The sequence below is a fragment of the Miscanthus floridulus genome, chromosome 11, assembly GCF_019320115.1.
Source record: "Miscanthus floridulus cultivar M001 chromosome 11, ASM1932011v1, whole genome shotgun sequence".
Lineage (NCBI taxonomy): Eukaryota > Viridiplantae > Streptophyta > Magnoliopsida > Poales > Poaceae > Miscanthus > Miscanthus floridulus.
In genome coordinates, this window is record NC_089590.1 from 46299775 (window position 1) to 46325823 (window position 26049).

A 26049-nucleotide genomic window follows, 5' to 3' on the forward strand; every position below is an offset into this window, starting at 1 on the left:
TTCCTCCCCGTCCAACCTCCCGGTCGCATCTCTTCCTCCCCCGGCGCAACCTCTTCTCCGACGACGGTCCTCCTCCGGCGACTCTCCTTCCCGTGGTGCGACCCTTCTCTGGCAGTGGCCGGCCTCCGGCGATTCCCTTCCCCAGTGGCGTCCTGCTCCCCGATGGATTTCAAAACAGATTTTGACCAATACGGGCATGCTTGAAAAGCATACAAATTTTAAATTTTATAAGGATTAGGTAAAAATTTTGTAGAAAACAGTTTAATTTTACAGAAATGCATGAATAGAATTTGTTTTTCTCACATTCCAAACAGACCTACGCCGGAGGCATGAACCTTGCTTATGCCTGTGCTACAAATCTATATAGGCAGAATTTGGCAAGCCCGCCCCAGGTTGCTTCATGGTAAGCGTTTGGTTCAACATAACTATACAGCTTAACCTGAACCAATCGCATAAAACATTTCTCAGCAAAATGATTGTTTTACACTTTTAGTGACAACTAGCGAGTAATGGCTCCGCTCGCTGCAGCTGCGGCTGTTGTTCTGCTGCTGCAACAGCCGCAGCTGCAGCAATAGAAAAAGAGCAGGGGGCTCGTAGTCATAGCACCAGAACACACTCTATATATCCTGTATTAATTGTACAAAAGTTCAGTAGCAGAGTATGATAACAAATATATTTTCACAGAAAATGGACTCTGGAATGGCAGTGTCTAAAATACACAGGAAGAGGCAGAGGCTAATTTCTAAGCTCTAAATTAAAAAACAAATTGAAGGGCACAACGCAGAAACACAAACAGGCAGGATGTCGAAGTTGATGTTGCCAGTAGAGATTGAAGAATCTGAGCATCAATCGCCAAAACCACTCTTAACGACTTGCGTCAGTTGAAAGTTTGAAATCTAACCTCTGAGCTACATCTCCTGGTAGATCAGTCATCTTTAGGTGCATGAAGCTCCCAAAGCTTTCATCACTCTTCATGAATTCGTCTTGGCTGAGGAGTATCATCTTGCCCAGCAAAGTAAACCATGACAACCAGAAGGGCAATGACAAATATAAGGATGCACAGCGAGCTCAAGCTGACCAGAGAGTTCAGGAAACCCATGAAAGAAGGGCCGCTGATTTTCTTCTTTGTTGTTCTTCCTGCTCTGTATCTCTCAAGGAATTGGCTTATTTGAGATGCTTGGTCACCTTCTTCTAATCTCTCTGAACCATCCACCTTCACCAAGAACCATTTTAATTTAATCCCAGAAAATAATGAATTCTTATTTGATGATTATCAGAGAGATAGTAGCAGTTTCTATCTTAACCAAGTATTAACTTTTTCAGGGAATTATGAGGGTCAACAAACAGGAACTATAAAAGTAATACCTTTTATTGATAGAAAAACTGTGCCATTACTAGTAAGAACATGCCAGTAACACAGTACTTTTTATATGGATGCTGGTATTAGAAAATAGAATTAATTACTGAGGATGCTTTACTTACTAGCTCGTACTCCTCGTCTCTATCCCACACAAGTAGCTTTGGCAGCTGTGAGCTCTTGGAAACATCAAAAGTCTCCACAAACTCGTCCCATTGCTTGATTCCAACATATCCAAACACCAAATCACGGTTTGCATTAGCAGCAGATCTCAAAATCTTTACCAGCTGTGTAGAATTTTCATCTGAATCATCCTCCAAAATTGTGAGAACAACTTTCCTCTGATCATCATTCAGCATTTTTAGTGTCTCTGTATTGATTGGGACAACCAAAGGGAGAAGGGATTGCCGTACAAAATCTTCCAAGAAATTTTCTACGTCCAAAAAACAACACCATAAGTTATGGTATTATGGGGGAAAGCAACATGGCTATGTATGGTATATTAAATGGCCATAAGACAATATACGGTGCCTCAAATTACTTCTCAAACTAAGAATCAACATAGAAAAAATCAAGTCATGAACGAACACAAGAAAAGGATAGCAATTACCTTCAAATGGGCCATAGAACAAACTTTGTTCCTTATACTTTGGATGGATTGCAACTAGTGCTGGAACCTTATCAAATTCATAGGCTGCCATGATGTCCTCAGAGAAATCTTTAGCAACAGCAAACCATGCTCTTTTCTTGTATTTCCTTCCATATTCAGCAATCAATGAGTCATTGACCCCAAAACCAAGGAACATAGGAAAGCTTGTACCAGCATTCTCAACAAAGGTCTTTATCGCAGAGTCTGACTCAAGGATAGAAACATCTGGCGCAACAAACTTCTTCAGATTGCGTACAAGCTGGTCAGCTTTCCTCGAACCAGTGTATTCAATTGGGACACCATGGATAAAAAGCATGAGGGTAGGGAATCCACTGCATTTAGGAACTAATAAGCATTAGGCATCCAATCTAAGAATATCTATTCCCCAACAAAACCAAAATACTTTGGGGCAAGGACTTACTCCACTCCATATTTTGATCCAAGTTTCCTGTATTTATCAGCATTGACTTTGGCAACAACAATAGGCTCACTCAACCCTGCCAACACTGGTGCAGCTTCATCTAACTGCCCCAGCAAAAAAGGGAATCATATCAGAACTTCATTTTCTTAATCCAATTCCCTGGCAGTTCCGGCTTTTATGCAAGTGTAAGTAAGCAAAACGTATCATTTGAGAACCTACTAATGGGTCACAAACATACCGCACTTAATAGCACTTATTAGTCTTTTCCCACGAGCTAATGTACCCAAATTCAGGTGGTGTCACACACTACCTCCCTTGTTTGTTTAATGACTCAATAACAACATTTTTTTGTTCAAAAATCGAATAAATATTCTGAAAAAAAAAACACTAAGTTCTGTACTCTCCCACTTCGCTCCAATCTGCTCGAGTTCTTGGGACCACGCACCCAAAGAACAAGGAATCCCAGAGTCCGAATCAACCCATTCCCACAGCACTAACACAGAAACCAAGATCCACGGCAACAGCCCACGGTATCCCAACTCCCAATTCGCATCACATCTCACAGGTCTACCACCACCAGCAAGCGACAGGTCGGCAGGAGTTCCTCGTACCTCGGGCGCAAGGCGCTTGCAGTGGCCGCACCATGGGGCGTAGAAGTCGACGAAGAGGAAGTCGATGGCGCCCAGCGCCGCCTCGAAGTTGCTCTCGTCGAGGTCGATCACCCGCCCGTCGCGTGGGAAATCCTCGCCCGCGGCGACGGTGTCGCGGGCTGAGAGCGGGAGCAGCAGCAGGAGTATGAGAGGGAGCAGCGCCGGCGGCAGGACTCTAGTCGCCATGGCCGTGGCGGGCGCTCGATTCGATCTCCGCCGCGCCGGAAGTATGGACACGGAACTTGACTAGTTTCCAAGGGGTTTATTCGGAAAAGGTTCACATTTACCCTTCTTCGGAATATGAGATATTTTGCTGACCTTTTTTCATTTAGATATACTTGCATAAAAATACAATTTTTGTGAGAAATTGAGCCCCACGTTAATTTCAGATATGCAGCCTGTTCGTGCTGACACAATCATGGATTATTACTACTAACTAATTTAATGTAAGAGAAAAATATTGTTCTGCCTGAAAATTTTACGACCGAGCGGACAGGCTGATATACATGCACACTCATCTGTCCATCCGAATGATTTGAACGTCCTTGCATCGTAGCAATTTTATACTGATTTTGCTGAAATAAAGTTTTTGAAATTTCCAGGAAATGATTCAGTCTAAAAAAAAAGGGACCTGATTTCAAAGATCCAGGTCAGTCAAACCCCTTTGCTACTACACCGCAGCATCATAAGCATCCGGATACAAAAGGAAGTGACACCTCAAAAGGTAACACACCTGCTACCCGTGTTCTTTTTTTTTTGGAACACCTGCTACCCGTGTTCAGCAGTCAGCATAAGTAGCGTGACAAGAAACAGAAAAATTAACAAACGATATCAGTGCTGATGTTTCTCCAATCTCCACAGCCTGGAAAGTTCAAGCCACGATATTATTAACAGAAAAGTTGTGTCCTACACCAAACCGCAGGAAACGAGGTTACAACGTATGGTAAGAAAATGCAGTACCAGGCAACAACAAAGGTAGAATGAAGTCCAAGCTTTTAACTTCACAAAATGTTGTTGAAAATAAGTCTCCAATGTCGGCAACGAGAGGCAAACTTCACAAAATGTTGTTGAAAATAAGTCTCCAATGTCGGCAACGAGAGGCATCATCTCAACCTGAGGCAGTCTTCTTCTGCTGGAATATGACTGCGTACACAGGGACTCCAACACCGATACTAACTGCTCCCAGCACGGAAAGAGTCACCTTCAACCCTTGATGCTTCATCCTGTGCAAGTTATACATGTGCTTGGCATGGAGGTAGTATGGCTCATCATGGCCATGTCCTCCCATTCTCTTCACACCAGTGGCATGGAATCCACGAGAAGCTGATGCAGGCACAACAAGAAAATCAGATATCTGGGGTGATATACAAGGAGAACAGAAGGAAAAAAAATAGAGAGCACATAACTTCATGATATGGAAAGAGTAGGAAATGATGAACAGACTGATGCATCCACACATAGTGCTAAATCATTTGTCAGAAGTGAATTAAACCAGAGAAAACTTCACAGCTTCATCCGATGATAATTTCAGACATCAGAAATACAGTAAACAAGCCAAACAACTACTAGACACTAATGTTCAGTCCCAGATCACCATCTCCAGTACTCCACACGTACACATACCCAAGCTGCTTTTGGTCACCAGAACACCTGACAAGAAATATGAAACACAGGAATTTTGACCTTACAGCATTGATATGATAGGAACTAATGAATTGGAGAATCAATGCTGAGAAGATAAGACAATTGGCTTCTTCTGATTGAAAAACAGTTTGCTCAATACTATAGCTAAAAATCATGGGGCCAGCAGTGACAAAAGGTAGTATGAGCCTGTTGTAAATAGCCACGTTTGATCACTGCTATAAAGGAGGCACAACAAAGTAGCGCATCAAAATAATAATCAACCCCAGTTGCATAGTTAATATTTCCAACAATTATTTCTATTAAATTGTATGTCCTCAAAGGCCTATCACTATCAGGTTCTCAACAAGACAATGAAACTGGACACAAAACCTCCAACAAATTGATACAAGCTCCTTTAAAAACACAAGACAAAGAAACTCTAATTATAACATTTGTGAGCACGCATCACGAAACATAAAACACAAGAATAGTGCTCTTTCGCACTGGTTAATCGGAATGATACAAGAGTATCCAGAGTGGTCGTTCAACTGTTCAGTGCTTATCGGCTATGGCTGATTCCTGTGTTATCAGACGCTGCAAACTCAGCAATTATCGATCTAAGGACAAAGGCTAACCATTGACCACATGTAAGACCAAAGTGCAGAAAACGTAAATACAGTGCTTCTCCTGATTCCCCGAACATAAACATATCGACTGATCTCACAGCCCGATCGAAAGCAAAATCACAGCAGAGCGCGGACAAATCTCGGGCCCGAAACATTAGCTACCCCAACCATTTCATCACGCGACCAGAACTATTATCCGAGGAACCGACGGATCTACCACCGCACACATCCACACCACCGCGACCAACGGAAAACTACACCTACCCTAACCGAATCGTGCCGCAGCAACCCTAATCGGCCCATGGTGAGAGGTCAAGGCGAGGGGATGCGGGATTGGAGGGGCCCTTGCCTGGCTTGGACGCCTCGGCGCCGGCGGCGAGGAGGCAGATCCCGGAGCGGAGGCCGCGGTTCAGCGCCGTCGCCATCGCCTTCGTGTTCTCGACTGCCGCCGCCGGTGGTGTGGTATGGTGGTGGGCGAGAGGGTGAGTCACTGTGATTTGCTGCGGTCGGGCCTTCGACGATGTGCTTGACTGGAGCTTGAACGGGCCAGTCTCGGGCTGCTTGGTTCCTAGCGAAGAGGCCCGGCCCAGAGAGCAAAGAACAGAGTACGTCTTCGTTGGTCAGATGAAACCGCTTTCAATAGGGGATAACGTATCCTAGTGGAATCCTGCTTCTGCCTCAGATGAATTCGAATCCAAGAGTCGGATGATTGCCGATCAAATAAAATCATGCTCGCGAAGCAAATCCAAAGGAGAGACGCTTCCCCTTCTTCCCCTCGCCGATGGAGTCGCTTGCCTCGCAAGCGAGGCCGGCGGCGGTGCTCTGGTTCGCCGGCTTCTTCCAGGCCGCGCGCCTCCACCGCGTTGTCTCCTTCTGCGCCAGGTCCTCCTCCGCCTCTGTCCCATACCCTCTTCTCTCTCGATTTTCTAGTGATTTTATTTGATTTTTGGGGGGCTGAATTAGCGTCCTCTGACCCAGATCAAAGGTTCGATTACTTGTTCGTCAGTATAACCTTGTGGATTTCTGGTTGGATGCAGCTCGAGGGCACTATTCATCAGGATTGCACAGTGCTTCCTGCTGAACGGGCTTATCTTCCTGGGGAGGTACCGTCGTTCGTAATTGATTTTGATTCTCGACTTTTTTTTTTTGGTTACTTTGGTGTGTGGTAGACTTAAAATTATTAGAGCTTGTGAGGAGAGTGTCACAATTTTGTTCTCTTAAGTGTTGTTCTTAGTTGTCATATGTACTCAAACTACAAGGGTAGCATGGCAAGTACCAGTAAAATGCTTTGTGACTTGAACGCCGCTATGCATTTGCCTGGAATGATGTAGGTTGCCTGATGAAATAGCAAAGTGGACTGGATGGAGTTTGATGTGCTATTTGGAGCCACACAGAGCATATCGGGCTTTGGATTTGTCTTAGTTGTCTATCACTTCAGTTGTTCGATTACAATGTCTTAAGCCTGACGAGATTATGTTGTGCATATCATGTCAGCACTTCTCTGCTGATATTGCTCCGAATGTTCCTTCTTAGCTCTTTTGTGTGTGTTTTTACTTAATTCTCATGAATATCCATTTAAATATTTCTTCTGCTTCACAGCTTGCTAACCCTGAAATTGGTGGTCATTCCAACTCTATTGTTTATACTACCTGAGCAATGCAATCAAACGGGGGGACATCTTTGTGAGCACACGGCAGCCATATCTATCTATTCATTCTTACGCTCTGGTCTTGTTGAGATTTTTTATGTGAGTGCTACTTGTTACGTGCTGCTATTTTATTTTATTTTTAAAAAAAGTTACTCTGTTTTCGTCATTGAAAATAACTCTCCAGTTTCAAGTCTCTTGCGGTCCATCCAATAATAAGTGATTTGGCTTTGGCATTCAACAGCACATGATTATTGATGTTAGCTAATGTGAAAATGATATTTGGATTATTATTATTTTAGAAACATATATGGAATAACAGATACACATTAAAACAATCTAGTGGTTGTCGTTTATCTTTGCAATAACACACATAAATAGACATCATGTAGGAAATCTTGTTGTTTCCCTAGCAATAAAGGTTCACAACTTCACAAATAATAATATAAAAAACATGATATATAAAGTGTCACTAACCCTTGTTTTTCTTGTGACATGCTTGGCTCTCCATATGCTGCAAAGTTTTCCATGAACGTAATACTCCACCACTAGTCTGCATGATCCCTTGGGACAAACTATCTAATACCTATCAACTTACTGTGACTATCATGCCATGTAGTACTTTATATGGTACATGTGGCATTGGCACCATAATCTGTGTGTTCTTCTTATTACATTATTTTCTTTGAATATCTATGCATTGCTTATTATTTACAGTTTTGTTTTACATAACTAAACATCTATTTCAGGTATTTTGGTTTTATCCACTTTATGTCTTCAGCTTGATATTAAGTATGATTTGGTATGTTTAATCCTTTTCCATTCATGAACTTTTCTTATACTGCCAGACATTGTTTTTCCCTGTGAGTACACTTTCAGTTAATAGTGGGATTGTCAGCCATTGCACAAGTTATATGCTTACAATTTCTAGTTTAAAGACTGCCCATTTTCTCTTATTAATGCAGTAATGTGTTCACTCTAGCAACTATGGGTCCAATATTCCATCCAGCAAGCCACACAAGATCCTTATCATAACCAGTTGAAAGTTTGTATTTGGGTGCACCATGGCACATTAAGTTGTAGGACATTTCTTGATCACCTCGTCGATGGTTTTAAATCTACTGTTTTCCAGTACTTTTCTGTAGAATATATATTTGTGGAGTAACATGATGAGAATAGGTTTTCCTGTGCATAAGTTTGCTATTTGCTTTCTGGTATATGTATTTAACAAATGTTGGAGTGAGTTATATGTTTGCAGCAGGCGGGTAAAATTGTTCGGTCTATGTTTTCTCATCTTATCGCTCTGAAAAAAGTAAAAAACTGAGTGTTGTCCGCTGGTGCATTCTTTTTTTAAAAACGAGTGTTGCATAATTAGTTTTTTGTATCGCATAAAAACAAACCTGGATCTGGTATTTGAGCTGAACTCATTTGTTGTTACAGGTACGGATTCTCATCTTATTGTCCTCAAATTATGTATAATTCAGAGACTGAACCAGGGAGCATCCTTTTATCCGTTTTGTGATGCGGAACATTTATGCCAGGTATAATGACATTGCCAAGCATGCTTTGGATGTTGTGAAAAGTAAGCGGCTAGTTTTGACTCAAGCACTGGATGATCACAACACAACTGAAACAGAAGAGCAGCCTGAAGGGTTTGACAGGTAGCTGTATTCATGTAGAACTTGTTTGCGCCTGATTGCATGCTCTGTTTGCTGATATTTTTATATTAGGGTTGCACTTGGTATTGGGGAACAGGTCTACTCAATCCTTCTTTTAACCATTTTCTTTGTTGAGGTATGATTCTATCTTTCCTGCATGTACCACTGGATAACCAATTCCACAGATCATATCTATTTGAACTTTGTTTCTCCTGGTCTTCTTATCTTGTCAGTTACTAATTTTTATATATCTGCATCTGTAGGTTACAGTGATTGGTTACATACCTTACTTTGGCAAGGCAATGAACTTCCTGCTCTTGTCATTGATGTATGCCTACTACTGCTTTGAGTAAGCACACCTGAATGTTTTCGTCATTCTCCTAGCTATTATTTTAAAATGTGTTATGCGTTTGCAGAGCTGTTTCTATAGTTCTATTATCTTGAATTTTGATAAACTTTTTTCCAGGTACAAGTGGAACTTCTTTGCAGTGAGTCTGCATGAGAGACTTGATTTCTTTGAATCAAATTGGGCATTCTTTGCTGGATTTGGTATGTTGACAATTTATGCTCTAATGGGTTATGTTGTATACTATGTCATTTTCCCTTTAGTCTAATTATTATTATGTTTTGGCACATGTATTATTAGAGTAAGACAGATTTGTGGTATGAAACTGCTTCTTTTCACTGGTCATTTTGTTGAATAGGATTTGGTCACATGAGTGGTCATACTGTGATCTTCACTGATATAAAGAGTGACCAAAGTTTGTCTTATAGTTTCTGTTAGACAGAGGGGTACGGCAGCCCCTATGGCTATCGTGTGGTTCTCTTGCTGGGCCTGTGTGCCCCTATTGGGCCTAGCGCCCATATGGCTAGGATAGATAGATTGATCTCTATTAAGCAAGGATCACCATTGATTGGTTCTATTTCTATAAACCCACGGTCATCCTTGCTTATATGTATGTGTAACATCATATCCTCCATAACAATCCTTGTGCCTAATCTTACAGTTTCAAGGACCTTTTGTGTCTTTGTTCCCTCTTTTAGTGACATGTGAATTGCTTTGCAAGGAAGCTGAGCTAGCTAAGTTGGTCAAGGGTATGGATGTATACCCAGACCACCCAGGTTCAGGTGAATTTGGGTGCCTATTTTCTTCTTGATAAAATGCCCCCACCTAGTTTGTCCTAGGTTGGTCTAGTTTTTAATTGCTTTGCAAAGAAAATTTTGAAAATTAACTAACTGGCTGTGGCTATCTACAACTACATATTTTGCACGCTATCAAAAGCTATTTCATGCACATTGTGTCTGTGTGAAATAACTTGGTTCATTTTACATGTGTGTGGATATGTTTCATGGCAAGAAGCATCTGTACTTTCAGCTTGTTATGGGAAAACTTTCTGTGATTATAGATTACTAAATATTTGGTTGCTAGTTCAGCTTGCTTCATACATTAAAACATAGGTGTTAACATGCATAAAAAGAAACCATTTCATTATACATTCCAAATGTAAATAGACAACCGCTTGTCTAATAGGTTTTGAACCATTTAAAACCTATTCTTGCTGTAATTTGGGGAACGTCCATCATGTATTAGGTATTAGCCAAATACCTCTTGTTATTGGGCACTGACGCACTGTTGTTTTTTCTTTTATTGCGCTTTTGTAAAATTGCTCAGTTATCACTGTCATGTCACCTATATGCTAGCTACTAGCTGGTTTTTGTGTTACTGACATGTTATTTGTTTTTCCTATGTAGGTGCTCCATGCGTCCTTCCAATTTTCTTCTTCTCTCCTCTTACAAGCTATGGATTTCTGGCTATACTTTACCCATTGGTACGGTTAAGCACATTTCAGTCGTGGTTCCTTTTTCCTGCATATTATTTGTTTTCTTTTGGAGCATTACATTTTAGAACTGTAAGAATCTTTAGTTTTTATTGCTCTTTTGTGAAACATGCACAATTGATTATTGTCATATCTAATATCTCTATATAGTTCATACCCACTAAGCAATAAATGTTAGCTAAATCTCAGCTCTCGTGCTTCCACGTCACTTCTCTTTTGCAGCCGTCCGATCTTCATCCAGTTTCCTTTTCCAGCCGCCCGATGTTAACTAGATTTCTCGCTGGTGGCTTATGGTTGGAATTAGCAAATAGATAGAGTTTCACCATTTTGTATATTTGCTTTGTTGTAGGAAAAACAGAAGTTGGTACATGCTCATAAGCTGTTGCAATTTTCTCATTCACAATAACATGCTGTTTCGTAATACCATTTCAGAATATTGAAATTAATTCATTAGGATTCAAAGATGAAATACTTCTACAAGACTTAGAGAGCCCTTATAAGATCCAAAATATGAGTTGGCTTGATCATCTTGTACAGTAGCTCTAGTTGCCCTTTTTCTGTCACCTTTCTCTCTAGTTCCTGTTGGACATCAGTTTTCCCTCGAAATTAAAAAAAAAATCAGAAGTCTGCATGTGGTTATTCATTAATCATTATGGAAGTATGACCATATGGTGATTGCACACTGTACCTGTCTTAGAATACTAGTCCTGAACTGCATGGAATATCAGATTTGTGTGTGTGAAGAAGAAAGAGAGCAAGCCATGGACACTTATTATGCTATCTCAGTTTTCCTCATCTTGCCCTGGAGCAGGAGCTTTTTGAGATATTCGACGTGTCCTTGATCAATTTTAAGTTTTTGTCACATAGGTCTTAGATGCTTTGGGAAAGAGTGCTTTGATCGATTTTACAATTGTTTAGTATACAACAAATTCTGAGTTCAACTTGACGCCATTGCCCTTTTCCAGTTTGTCTTGACTGCTGCAGGCACTCAAGCTGAGCAAGTAATTGATGGACTGAAACCTGCACATGAAGGGAAACTACAGAGAATACCTGTGTTCTTTGTCGCAAAGCGACTGACGTAAGCACCCCCAACCTGTCCCTCATGCAAGATATGAAAATCAGTGGTATTCAGTTTCTTTCAAGTAGCGAGCCCCATATGGTCAACAACAACAACCACCACCCCCTCCCCCCTATTCCTTCCTTCCGTTTTCTCTGTCACTGTTACATTTAGGTGGCTGACATTAACAGTCCGAACTTTTCTGAAATTGTGATGCTGCAGCACAAAAGTACTGCAACTGTTTCCAGTGGCACAGAAAGAAGAATGAAGGATCCACGGAAACAAATCAAGGAGAGAAGGCACTGGTGTTGTGTTTATCACAATGCCCCGTTCGAACGTTGCATCCGTAAGGTGCGCGCACGCCTCTCCATAATGTCGAAGGAAGGGGGCCCTTGCCTTCACGCTGTAAATACCCTGTAACATTGCCGTTGTAACGAGCATTTCTGTTGAGTGGGAACTTAGAAAATATAGAGACTTGCACTTTGTACACATGATACCACCCATATTGCTGTGCCTGTACATACAAATTGTACCATGTCTTTCTCCGACCATTTCATGCTGTCAGTAGCAGATTTGGCACAGGAATCCCTCTAGTTTGCCTCTCATATCGTTCATCTTGTTTCTTGAGTTTGCCTCATACTGTTCATCTTGCTTCTTCAGTTTGTAGGCCTCGTTCAAGAATGAGGAATAATGACAGTGATTAAGTATCTGCCCAGCGTAAAGTTGCTTTCTTTTCTGTTATTTAGAACATCGTGGTAGACTGCGATTGAAGATGGAAGTGGCGGAAGAGCGCTACGACACATCTGACGTTTCAACTCCCGCACCATCTTGTCCCCAGGTTTTCCGTAGCACCTCATGTACCCAGTAGCCGTATGCCCATTAGCTGCCAAATACATATAGGATTCTGTCATCATAATATACACAGTAAGTAATTGTATGCAGTGAGTGAACTATACCAGTAATGCTTAGTTCGTGCCTTGTACTTTTGTGTCAGCCACTTGGAAGGCTTGCTGAAATATTGCTCATTGCCTGCGTCCTGAAAACATTACTGTTTACACCTGTTCGCCTAACTACTCTTTATTAAGATCAGGTGATAGGCAAGGACTAACCATATGCTATCCTATGCTTCATCAATTATCCATATTCATCTGATTTGAAATCAAATATTTGTTGATCATTCAAGATTAGGCCAGCAAGTCGGCGACACCAACCAAGGACGGTGTTCCTTGGTAACTCATAACAGGACAACAGTGTTCTCTGTTAGCTGAATTTATAATGCAAGCCGCCCTTGAGATTATTTAGCTAGGCTGCTTTCGTAAGATGCTGGACAAGCTCCATAATTTCATGTACTTGGTACTCAGCACTAATGGGTCGTGTCTGCTTGCTCCTTTCCTCGTACGTACGTGAGCATCCATACCGCCCCTCTGTTTTTTCCACATGCATAGCACAATAATACATATAACTTGTACAAAATATAGCTCTAATATAATAAGAATGCTAATATTCTGCCAGCTACTCTGTCATTGCGTATATATAAATTAAATGACCAAAAGAGAGTCAGCAGAGAATATATCTGATGAGCGAATAGCCTTTGGGCCTGTTTGTTTCCGCGTTTCAGCGCGTTGCGACTGGGAGAAGCAGGATAATCCCGCAGAATGGGTCGCAAGTCCGAAATTAATTTCAGACCTGTGGCTATAGCAATTAGAGAGGACCACATAATAAACATCCACCCGGCCCTCTGTTTAGTCTCCAAGAGAGGTTACTGCTAGTCTTGTTGTTGAACTCCATTTAATTGGCAACTGCAGCTCTTCCATATCCTCTTAATTTCTTTCTTTCTTTCAATCTTTCATTCATGTTAGCTAGCTAGCTGCACGTTCCTCGTCTCACGCATCAGTGTACTTGCACACATCATCATTACTTGATCGATGTTGTGTTGCCACCTAACGCACTGCTAGTAGCAAACAGATCAATGCACAATGCTTCCCATTTTTTCAGCAAAGAATATTGAAAACATGTGTGCATTCGGTCCACAAGTCAAATTATTGGAGCACCAGGAATAACCAATTTCGCTGTTCTTTCTTTGTTTTCAACGCTTGCAAGATCCAGCGTATAAGATAAAGCGAGCCTTGTTGGCAAGCCAAATGTTCTCATATTCTGGCATCTTAACATTACTAATTAACTAGAACATTCATTTCAATGCCTCATCATCAATCCTCATGTCTAATAAGAAAAGGAATCCCCCCTCCACCACCACCACACACACATAAAAAGAGAAAAAAACACCTCAATTCCATAGACTTCATTAGTCATAGTTTTTTTTAGAATTACACCGTGTAACGCAGATGCTCACAATGCACGCACACTTACCCCTATGAACGCACGTTGTTAGAATATTAGGCAATTTTAGTAACAATTTAATCCAGAAAAGACAGTAAGCAATATGAACATGTTGGTGACATCATGTATGTGCTTGTGTGTCTTAACCGTGACGAGCATGTAGATGATACTCAAACTAAGGATTGATAGCCAAGACCGTAAAAAGGTCCGTTCCAGAAACATACCCAGCGCCAGAGCCGGATGCACTCGAAGACATAGTGTCTGTCGATGTAGTCGTCCCGCTCGATGCAGTGTAGATGAGAAGCTATGCCGCTCACCAGCGATCCTCCAGGAAGTAGAGGATCAAGCGAGTAGTCGTGTCGCCAGCGACACTCCCCAAAAACGTGATTGCCGCCCTTCACCCGAGTAGATGAACACGAAGACGGCAGACGTTCCGGAGGCCTACCCTCCCTGTTCCTTGTGCGCGTAGGGACTGGGACGGGGAGAACCAAAGAGCAGCTGAATATGTGGTTGTCTCACGAAGCGAAGAAGAATGACTGACGGAGGAGATGGGATTATAAGCTCGCGGCTGGGAAGTGAAAAGGCTCATGAGATGATCAAGAGACAGGAGACGAGAGAGCTCTCGCCATCAAGGTTCAGCGGCAGTTGCGGAGGAAACTTCCATCATCAAATTGCCACTAACTAAAACGGAAGGAACTCTCGTAATTATGCGACTTGATTGGCAAAACACGGCCCCGTCCGCCTGCCTGCCTGCCTCGCCCACGCCCTCAGCCTGGCCTGGCCGCCAGCGGCGGCGGCGCGCGCGTTTGTGGCATACTAGCGTCCTTTTCTCAGCCTCCTTTTCTCAGCCTCTCAATATAGATAGACAATGTCCAACCATATAAACTGAGTCAATGTCTAGCTAAAATCCCGCATGGTATTAAACCATATATCGCGCATTAATACGGGCCATAGAGTTTATTTGATTTATTAAATATTATATGGGCCAAGCCCATAGTATATCCAACAATCCCTACCAAACTCTAGGGTTCATAGTAAAATAGTCTCAAAACCACATTTCTTTGATATACCAGAGTTTCGACAGGTGACTGTTAAGCTGAACATCCATCTAGAGCAGTGGTTATACTCAGTCACAGCTGAACAATGGACTATGCCTTGAATTGACAGTTTTGTGTGAGGTGAGTTTCACTAAAGTTATTATCTGGTACTAGGCTGCAGCTAGCATCCCCTCTATTTGAAGCATATAAGTCACACTTCAAGGCCTTTCATGAGTATCTAGAGATTACCCACATCTCATAGATTGTGACTAACAATCGAACTCATATAGGTGTGTTCCTTCTATGACGTTCTATAGGACAACATCCCTACTTAAATAAGCCACTCGGATCACATTAAGGAATTAACCATCCTGCTATACAGCATTGGAGAAACAGTGCATCTCAAACGATTTGGACTTTAACATAAGGGGTCTCTTCCTCAGTCAACCACTAGCTTGTTTCACCACCCTACTTCACGGGATCTCCGATCACATAGGACATGTTACCACTATGGAATGACTTTAAGTGTGTCTCAAGCCCAACTACCTCGATGCACCTTCTATCACATTGCGTGACAGACCCTTTGTGAACTAATCTGCTAGATTCTTTGATGTATGGACATAGTCCAACGCAATTACTCCGGAGTTTCTCAATTTTCTGACAGATTTTAACCGCCTTTTCACATGCCTTGTTGTAACACCCCGGTGTTACATTGTAATGTTTTGCTTAAACATTTCGTAAGCATCTGAATTATGTGCATATGTGTATGACATAATGTATAACTCAATGTTCGGCACTTGAAACATTCATACGAAACATGAGTACGTGGTTACGTTTCGTATAATACTGTGTAATCGCATTGTTCTGGAAACTAAAAGGGCTAAAGAACGTTTGGCTAACGGCGATAAAATAGGTGTGGTCGGACAAGGATAGCTGGCTAGTACCTCGAGTAGGCTGGGTTTGGATTCCGACGTGGAATCGTTGAAACGTTCGTTTCAACGTCGTTCGCGTAAGTTTTGGAAGTGGTCGACGATGCCACTTTTGGCGAGCTCTGTGGAACAATCGGCTTAAGCAGTAGGACGATATCTTGGCTCCGTTAGATAGCTTAATGTACCCTATTGAGCATCGAATAGTTTGTTCGGCTTTTGGAGCATCGTGTACAAGTTTTTTGCTTGCTTTAAAAAGCGTGCGCGTCACTGGAAATGACACTGGGCACAGTCACCGTTGGCCTGGCACGCTGTTGGCATTGCCAGCGCTCTGCCGTGCCGGCCGTGTTCGCGTGCGCACCGCGTCCACCGTCCCACCAGCCATGCACGCGGCTCTAGCATCGCGCGCCAAGGCCGCCTGCCACTGTGATGTCCACGACCCCAGCCACTGCCGGCCTCGGCCACGCTGCTGCCCACCGACCAAACTGCCGCGCCATGCCTTGCTCTGCACTGTCTTTGGCCGGGAGCACGCCGGGTCATGCACTGCACGTCGCCAGCGGCTAGGCCAGCTTTGCTCCATTGACTCATTGGCTGTGCACTCGAAGGACGTCCGCCTGCCCTGCCATACCCTCCGTGTCGCATTGCTCTGCGTCGGTTGTCTAGCGCTGCCCGCAGCGATGGCGCCATACCGCGCCCGTCGCCTTGCTGCTGTGGCCATGCAGGCAGCCATCTGGGGGTACGTCCCGCCTGTCCCGTTGTTCCGTAGTGGTGATGTTGGCCCGTGCGTTGATGCCGCAGATGAGCCAAGCCATGACCTCCCCTGTCCCCGCTGTCTCCTTGGCCGCCGAGGCGATTCTCCTCAATTCGCCTTAACCGTAGTGGTAGACCCAATTCGTCTTAGGCTCGGCTTCGTTAGGCATTTGGCTGCGTCCCGTCCCCACCTTGCTGTGCATGCCGTTGCACAGGGCCGTAATTTCATAATCCCGCGCCATCGGGTCCATAAGACCGTGATGGCACTCCTCGACGGCAAGCCAGCCACGCAGTGCCTCTCGTAACGATTCAGTGCACCCACAGCCTCGCCGTACCCTCCTGAGCACCCCACACACCGCAGTCGTAGCTTCGCAGCAGGCCAGCCACCACCGCGACGGTCGTGCCACCGTCGGGCACCACCGCACCGCCGCGAGCGCACATGGCCAGCTCTGCTCAGACCACCTCCAACCGAACCATCAATGCGAAGGTATCCGTGAGTACTCCCTGGTGCTCGCAAGCTCGTGTGCTGGCCATGCCTTCGTTGTTGCTTACGGGAATGCGCCCGCCTTTGTAGGTCAGGAGCCACCGCCGGGGAGGGAGTTCGGAGCGCCGCCCCTGCTCGCCGAACCACTTCTAGACCATGTGTGCTGCCTTGGAGGTACTCATCGGCCCCTTAGTTAGGTTTTGGGAACTCAGGTGTCGCCGGCATGGCCGTCCTGTGCTGCGCCATCGCGTCGGTGCGCGCCCTGGGGGCCAGGGACTTAGTCACGGTGAAGACGTAGAAATGGGAGGGTGCAGCTGTAAAACGGTAGACTGAGGAAACAGTGCTCTGGTGCTCGCGGAGATTATCTAGGACTACGGGGGTGCTCATGCATTTTTGCCGATGCGCGCAGGCCTTTCCCCGTCGTGGGCCGTTGGCCGGCTGGGCCACGCCTCCGTGTGGGCCGCGCGGTGGCCTGCTGTCGTGCGTGGGTGGGGTGGCGCGCTGGGCCGAGCTGCGCGTTGTGGGCCGACGTAAGATGATTCGGTTTTCTTATTTTCCTAAGAATAGAAATGTTTATTTATTTTCTGTTATGAATCCAACTTCGATAAATCGTAGTAAATTGCATGGTTGTCCAAAAATAGTGAAACTAAGTTTGTTAGGTTCGCAAAAATGCCATCTATCTGTTAGTGTAGTTAGTTCACAGTTAACTGTTATGATTATAGGCTCATAAATTCTAATTAGAAGACTTAGCATTATGTAGATTAATGTTTGTAGGAATTCTTATGGCAAATCAGTAATAGTTTTAGCTTTAGAAATTTTACAGTATGTTCACTAGGATATTATATATTTGCTGTAAAATTGGTAGCCGTAGAGCGAGTTGCTTAATAGCGTAGTTATTATCCTTGCGTTATTGTATGTATCGTAAATTGGCATTAAGGGTAGGAATATCCGTAGTCACCATAAGAATGTATGTCACGTTCATACTTGTTAGTGGTGCTGGTACGTAGCTTAGCCTTTAGTGGGTAGATCTCACTTAGTAGTTAATAGATGTACTTTTGCATTTAGAGTTGCTGTTGCCGTAGTGTTAATCATTGCATCATCATTTCATGTAGATCACGAACAGGTAGACTTCGTACTCGTCTGCGAGCCGGAGTATGACGAGGTGATCGAGGAGTACGAGGAGGAGCTCTTCGCATAGGAGGGAGCCCTGGAGCCTGTTGGTACTGACCTTGCTGACCCGGCACCTGCCCAAGGCAAGCCCCGGTGCATAACCCCTATTTTAAATGATCACTGAATATATTTATATGATATGCATTTACGTTACAGGCATTTTATGGAAACTACATGCATAAATATATCCACCATAAGTCCTAATAGTACAGGTCGAGTAGCTGCTATGCTCAGGATGTCGGTAGCGTGAGTAACCTGCCGTTACTCGTAAATAGGTGATTAAACTATGATATCATGATGAAATAATGGAAAGGAAAATGGTGACCGGGAAGGGATGTGGATTTGGTACTAGTGGGTGTGAGGGGTTGTGTCCTGCGGCCAACAGGACATAGCCCGGTTACACTTTTTCCTTGTTTGTGTCGATTAAGGACCGGTCGTTGCATATGACTCTAGGCAAGTCACAGATTATTGTCCCGAGCACATACTTGGGTATGGGCGCAGGGAAGACTTGCTGCTCTCTTGTTGTGGATCCGACTCTTTCTGGGCTGACTGATGGGAAGAGGACGTGGTGGAGGTCCTTGCACCGCACTGAGTCCAGGACTCAGGGGCGGGGGCTTGGAGTCCAAGTTTGGAGGGGGACCTAGACACCCGGGACAGGAGAGTGGTGGGTTAGTCCTGCTTGTGCCTGGGGTACAAGCGGGGCGTGTGTCTTCGGGGCACCTAGCTAGGCACATTGATTCACGAATCGCCGGGTTATCCAGAACGGCTTGTATGTGGTTTAGCACCGTAGTAAGAACTAGAAGTGGAAAAGGAGAAGGAACAGTATCGATTGCTCAACTCTTGCTTGAAAGTAGAACAGGTGCTTATATAGATTGACTAGATGAAAACTTAATACGGCTGATGATAATAATGTATCAATAAGGACTCACTATTAGTATTGCTTTTGCTAAAAGAAAACCAGCAACCATAAAGCCTAGCATATTCCTTGGAGTTGGAAAAGTATTCCCACTGGTCGGATAATTCTTGCGAGTACATTGTGTACTCAGGGTTTATTTACCCCTGTTGCAGGTGATGCTTGAGTACCTTGTGTGGAGGATCCTTCTGGTGGGCTCAGATGGAATTCTCATTATCTTATCGCTAGATGTTATCTTTTAATATTCTGCTGTTTATCATTCCACACTCTGTATTTGGTTTTGTAATAATGTACTTTTTAAGAAACTCTAATGTATGAAATGGACTTGTGTTGTAACTCGTTCTCATTATTGGATCCTTGAAAAAAATGTGGATCTTTCGGGTTCTCCCTCGGGGTGTGCCCGACGGACACCGCTCGTTGTAGTTACTTTTGGGGTGCTTAGTGTCTGGTGGAAGACGAGCGCCTCTGTAAGTATGCTATTTTAGGCGGTTCTGCCACAGTTGGTACCAGAGCCAATAATGGTCACGAGTTCCATCACTCTTTTACAAAACTAAAAATTTGACCAACAAAAGTTTTGCGAAAAGTAGGATGCAATTAAGTTAAGTTATATAAGTATAAGCCCTAGCTATATGATATATCTAGGATAGCGGCACTGGTTTTATCTAATCAGTTTTTTGTAGGTACACTGACTTACGTTGCGTAAGAAATCATTTAGAACACGGAAAGTGAGCGTACGGTGTGCCAAAAATTTTATGAATGACGCTATATTCCGGCTTGAGTGAACGCATAGGTCGAAGCATGCATCATATAATAGCATCTTACTTGAACTATAAGTCCCCCTTCACGTATAATGAAAGTAGTAAATTGGTAGGACTAACTAAATGAATGCTTTGATAAATGTGCTGTCATCTCTTTAATCCCTAGATTCTGATCAGGAAGGTGTCCTAATGGATGGTTCATCTCTCTTATAGATGAATCTGAGGTCCAAACGTGGGAGCACTAGTTTGGGAGCAGCCAACGAGGGCCATGGTGACAGTGCTTAGGCCTTTGAGCGTGGCAATGAGGGAGCTCAGGAGGTTCCACCTTTGGTTCCTCATCCTTTCCTGCCGCCGCCACCGCCTCTGTTGATGTCTCCCACGGAGATCATGGTGGAGTTGTTGGCAGCTCGTTGGGAGTCAGCCGCTACTCATCAGGAGACAGCTCGTGCCATGGAGATTATGGCACAGGCCATCGCGGGTCTTGCCCGTGGAGGCCCTGGGGGCAACGGTGGGAATGGGGGTGGTGCTCGCCGTCCTGAGGGACAGTCCTCTTACCAGGACTTCCTCAAGACCCACCCGCCCATGTTCATGCCGTTGGATGAGCCTTTGGAGGCGGAGCACTGGCTTTGCACGCTGGAGCAGAAGTTTCGGCTGCTCGAAGTGGCCAACGAGCAGAAGGTGCACTTTGCATCCCAGCAACTTTTGGGGTCCGCAGGTGCCTGGTGGGAGACTTTCTAGGCCGTAGAGCTGCTGGATCATCCGGTAATGTGGCAGGAGTTCTCCACCGCCTTCCATGAGTTCTTCATACCTGCTGGTGTCATCAACCAGAAGGTGACCGAGTTTCTAGAGCTGCGCCAGGGAAGCAGGACGGTAATGGAGTATGTGACCCAGTTTAACCACTTGGCTCAGTATGCTGGTAGTTAGGTGGATACAGACGACAAGAAGAGGGACCGCTTCTTTCGTGGTCTCACTCCTTCACTTTAGGAGAAGCTATATCTAGGGAACTATCAGAACTTTGGGGCTCTCATGAACGCCGCTATTGCTCTTGAGGGTTTTCAGCGGGCATCGCAGGCGGATTGGAAGAGCAAGCGGGTGGCAGCTGGATCCTCCAGCCACCCTCATATGTAGAAGGTACAAATTGTGAGGCGGGGGTCCTATCAACCATCCGGCGGGCCTCCATTCTAGTCACCCCAGCAGACGTCATAGACTTCCTCTACTCAGTACAAGGCACCTCCGCAGCAGGTGCAGCCTCAGCAAACTCAGGGATAGCAGGTCCCACCTCGTTAGGGATTCGGGAACAAGCCTGGTGCTTGTTTCAAGTGTGGTAAGGATGGCCACTATGCCAGGGAGTGTCCTCAGCAGTAGGCAACTCAGTCATTTCAGCCGTCTGCAAATTCTAGGCTTATTAAGAGGACTATCATCAAGAGGAAGGTGCCCAGCAGATCTGGTCAGGTGCACTTCACGGATGCTCAGTAGGTTGTGCAGTAGGAGACAGTTATGGCTGGTATGTTTACCATCGAATCCCATCTAGCTTTGGTGTTGTTTGATTCTGGTGCATCGCATTCCTTTATGAGCATGGGGTTTGTAGAGCGGCACAACTTATCACTATTGGCTATACCGTATGCCTATAAGATCCGTACTACGGGTTCTTAGATGTTCATCAATACCCGCACGGATACAGTAAGTTTGGTATTAGCCACCCACACTTACCGTCTACAGTTCATGATAATGCCTGGGCAAGGCATTGATGCTATTCTTGGAATGAACTGGTTGCGGGTGTATGGGGTAGTATTGGATATGAAGAGAAGAAGTGTAGAGTTACGGCTTCCTTCTTCTGAGGATAGGATGTCTCTCATCATACCCTCAGAACCAGTCTTACCTGTTACTGCCCATGCTAAAGTCGTTCCTGATCTTACCTCCATTCCAGTAGTATGTGAGTTCCCGGATGTTTTCCTTGAAGATCTTCCTGGATTGCCATCGGACCGTGAGGTAGAATTTTCCATTGAGCTTGAGCCTAGTACTGCTCCTATCTCTAGACATCCATACCGCATGGCCCCGAGAGAACTAGCAGAAATGAAGAAGCAACTGGAGGAGTTGATGGACAAGGGTTTCATCTGCCCAAGTTCTTCACCATGGGGTTGCCCAGCTATTTTTGTGAAGAAGAAGGATGATACTCTACGGATGTGTGTGGATTACCGCCCCCTCAATGCGGTAACAGTTAAGAACAAGTATCCTTTGCCCCGCATAAATACTTTGTTTGATCAGTTAGCTGGTGCTAAGGTGTTCTCGAAGATAGATCTCCGATCGGGCTACCATCAGATCAAGATTAGGCCACAGGATATACCAAAGATAGCTTTCTCTACTAGGTATGGGTTGTATGAGTACCTAGTGATGTCTTTCGGTCTCACTAATGCCCCGGCCTTCTTCATGTACCTGATGAACTCAGTCTTTATGCCGGAGTTGGATAAGTTTGTGGTGGTTTTCATTGATGACATCTTGATCTATTCCAAGAATGATGAAGAGCATGCCTATCACCTCCGGATAGTCCTGACTCGACTAAGGGAGCACCAGTTGTATGCTAAATTCAGCAAGTGCGAGTTTTGGCTAGATCGAGTGTAGTTTTTGGGACATGTGTTGACACCTGAGGGCGTTTCTGTAGATCCCAGCAAGGTGCAAGATGTATTAGATTGGAAGTCTCCTAGGTCTGTGCACCAGATTTGTTAGTTCCTTGGGCTAGCTGGATACTATCGGCGTTTCATCCCTGATTTCTCCAAGATAGCCCAGCCCATGACTAAGCTACTCCAGAAAGAAGCTAAGTTTGATTGGAGTCTAGCTTGTGAAGAAGCTTTTCAGTCCCTGAAGACTTTTCTGACCACTGCTCCTATGTTGGCCCAACCAGATATTGAGAGGCCCTTTGATGTTTACTGTGATGCCTCAAAGACGAGATTGGGATGTGTGCTTATGCAAGATGGGCGTGTGATAGCTTATGCTTCGCGCCAATTAAAGAAGCACGAGGTGAACTACCCCACCCATGATTTAGAGCTAGCTATGGTAGTTCACTCTCTGAAGATTTAGAGGCATTATCTATTGGGCAACAAAGTGCATATTTTCACTGACCACAAGAGCCTTAAGTATATTTTCACTCAGTCTGAGTTGAACATGAGGCAAAGGAGATGGTTAGAGTTGATCAAGGATTATAATTTGGAAGTCCATTATCATCTAGGAAAAGCCAATGTGGTAGCTGATGCTTTGAGTCGTAAGTCGCATCAGGCTAAGGAAATACCCTTGTCACTCCACCACACAGAGGTGCTAGCTCAGATTGCATTGACCTATGAGTTGCTGGAGCAAATTATTCGGGAACAGAAGGAAGACCCCGAAGAGATTCCTCACATCAGGAAGTTGCTAGCTGAAGGGCATGGACCTCATTTTAGCATTGATGAGCAGGGGATCATGAGATACAAGGATAGACTAGTGGTCCCATCCAATGAAGAGCTGAAAAGAAAGATTTTACAAGAAGCCCATCATTCTAAGCTGTCTATCCACCCTGGTAGCAACAAGATGTATCATGATCTGCGCCAACTGTACTGGTGGTCCTACATGAAGCAAGATATCACCCAGTTCATTACGGAATGTGACACTTGTGGTAGAGTCAAGGTAGATCATATGCGTGCTCCTGGGTATCTGCAGCCTTTGCCCATTCCTGTTTGGAAATGGGAGGATATTTCCTTGGATTTTATTGTGGGTCTACCCCGCACCTCCATGGGTTTTGATTCTATTTGGGTCATTGTGGACCGTCTCACTAAGTCTACCCACTTCCTTCCAATGGATACTAGATACACTGCCAAGAAGTATGCGGAGTTATACTTTGATTGGATTGTGACCCTACATGGAGTTCCTCTCACCATCGTCTCTGATAGAGGGTTAGTTTTTGTCTCTTGTTTTTGGGGAAACTTTAGGAATGTCTGGGTACTTGTCTTCTCAGAAGCTCGGCATACCACCCACAAACTGATGGTCAAACTGAAAGAGTGAACCAGGTGCTTGAGGATATGTTGCGGGCTTGCACCATCTCTTTTCCTAAGAAGTAGGATCAGTGTTTGAAGCTGGCAGAATTTTCATATAATAACAGCTACCGAGAGAGTATCCGCATGGCACCATTTGAAGCTTTATATGGGCAGAAGTGTAGGACGCCACTAAACTGGGTTGAAGTAGGAGACCGTGGATACTTTAGGCCTGATTTCATAAATGAGGCTTGAGAGAAAGTAAATATAATTCGTGAACACTTGAAGGCAGCTCAGAGTCGACAGAAAGCTTACGCAGACAAGCGAAGAAGGCCTTTGGAATTTGTAGCTAGGGATTATGTGTATCTCAAGGTATCTCCTATGAGAGGGATACATCGGTTTGTGTCCATGGAAAGTTAGCCCCTCGGTATGTGAGTCCATACAAGGTGTTGCAGCAGTGTGGTCTCGTTGCTTATCGTCTCCAACTCCCTGAAATTCACTCGGCAGTTCACAATGTATTTCACGTCTCTCAATTGAAGAAATGCCTATGAGTTCCTAAAGAATTTGTGGAAATAGAAGGACTTCTGCTCCAACCTGATCTGTCTTATGTGGAGCATCCTATAAAAATCTTGGATGAGAAGGAGAAAGTGACCAGGAACAGAGTGATAAAATTTTACAAGGTGCAATGGCAAAATCATTCAGAAGATGAGGCCATGTGGGAGCAGGAGAGCTACATATTAGAGCATTACCCCCATCTTCTCGCCAGCCCAGTTAGTTAGTTGATGCGTCAAAAATGTATTTCCCTATCCCTTTCCCACACTAGGCACATAAATCTCGGGTCAAGATTTTGTTTTAGGGGGGTAGATTTGTAACACCCCGGTGTTACATTGTAATGTTTTGCTTAAACATTTCGTAAGCATCTGAATTATGTGCATATGTGTATGACATAATGTATAACTCAATGTTCGGCACTTGAAACATTCATACAAAACATGAGTTTGTGGTTACGTTTCGTATAATACTGTGTAATCGCATTGTTCTAGAAACTAAAAGGGCTAAAGAACGTTTGGCTAACGGCGATAAAATAGGTGTGGTCGGACAAGGATAGCTGGCTAGTACCTCGAGTAGGCTGGCTTTGGATTCCAACGCAGAATCGTTTGTTTCAACGTCGTTCGCGTAAGTTTCGGAAGTGGCCGACGATGCCACTTTTGGCGAACTCTGTGGAACGATTGGCTTAAGCAGTAGGACGATATCTTGGCTCTGTTAGATAGCTTAATTTACCCTATTGTGCATCGAATAGTTAGTTTGGCTTTTGGAGCATCGTGTACAAGTTTTCTGCTTGCTTTAAAAAGCGTGCGCGTCACTGGAAATGACACTAGGCGCGGTCACCGTTGGCCTAGCATGCTGTTGGCATTGCCAGTGCTCTACCATGCCGACCATGTTCATGCGTGCACCGTGTCCACCGTCCCGCCGGCCATGCGCGCGGCTCTGGCATCGTGCGCCAAGGCCGCCTGTCACTGCGCTGTCCGTGACCCAAACCACTGCCGGCCTCGGCCACGCTGCTGCTCGCCGACCAAACTGCCGCGCCATGCCTTGCTCTATACTGTCTTGGCTGGGAGCGCGCCGGGTCATGCACTGCATGTCGCCAGTGGCTAGGCCAGCTCTGCTCCATTGACTCCTTGGCTGTGCGCTCAAAGGACGTCCACCTGCCCCGCCATACCCTCTGCGTCGCATCGCTCTACGTCGGTTGTCTGGCGCTGCCCATAGCGATGGCGCCATACCGCGCCCGTTGACTTGCTGTTGTGGCCATGTAGGCAGCCGTCTAGGGGTACATCCCGCCTATCCTGTTGTTCTGTAGTGGTGATGTTGGCCCATGCATTGACGCCATAGATGAGCCAAGCCATGACCTCCCCTGTCTCTGCTGTCTCCTTGGCCACCGAGACGATTCTCCTCAATTCGCCTTAACCACTCGTGTGCTGGCCATGCCTTCACTGTTGCTTACGGGAACGTGCTCACCTTTGTAGGTTAGGAGCCAGCGCCGGGGAGGGAGTTCGGAGCGCCGCCCCTACTCGCCGAACCACTTCTAGACCACGTGTGCTGCCTTGGAGGTACTCATCGGCCCCTTAGTTAGGTTTTGGGAACTCGGGTGTTG

The 26049-nt window shown here is 44.8% G+C and overlaps 3 protein-coding genes across 3 annotated transcripts; 1 reads left to right on the top strand and 2 right to left on the bottom strand.

Annotated features, from left to right (window-relative positions):
- Positions 1-458: 458 nt before the first annotated feature.
- LOC136490586 (protein disulfide isomerase-like 5-2) lies at positions 459-3526 on the bottom strand. The gene is made up of 5 exons (XM_066486791.1): positions 3039-3526; positions 2428-2531; positions 1968-2338; positions 1483-1790; positions 459-1213 (listed from the first exon to the last, which is right to left on the bottom strand). Exons 1-5 carry the CDS (start codon positions 3261-3263, stop codon positions 965-967), a joined length of 1257 nt encoding a protein of 418 aa, XP_066342888.1. The 5' UTR covers positions 3264-3526; the 3' UTR covers positions 459-964.
- A 416-nt stretch (positions 3527-3942) lies between these two features.
- On the bottom strand, positions 3943-5839 carry LOC136490588 (uncharacterized). The gene is made up of 2 exons (XM_066486793.1): positions 5676-5839; positions 3943-4400 (listed from the first exon to the last, which is right to left on the bottom strand). The coding sequence occupies exons 1-2, from the start codon at positions 5749-5751 to the stop codon at positions 4186-4188; spliced, it is 291 nt and encodes a 96-aa protein (XP_066342890.1). The 5' UTR covers positions 5752-5839; the 3' UTR covers positions 3943-4185.
- Positions 5840-5998: 159 nt separating this feature from the next.
- On the top strand, positions 5999-12127 carry LOC136490587 (protein EI24 homolog). Its single transcript, XM_066486792.1, has 11 exons — positions 5999-6208; positions 6364-6429; positions 6926-7073; positions 7721-7773; positions 8513-8632; positions 8702-8765; positions 8893-8978; positions 9096-9178; positions 10382-10458; positions 11433-11545; positions 11747-12127. The coding sequence occupies exons 1-11, from the start codon at positions 6108-6110 to the stop codon at positions 11790-11792; spliced, it is 957 nt and encodes a 318-aa protein (XP_066342889.1). The 5' UTR covers positions 5999-6107; the 3' UTR covers positions 11793-12127.
- The last annotated feature ends 13922 nt before the right edge of the window (positions 12128-26049 follow it).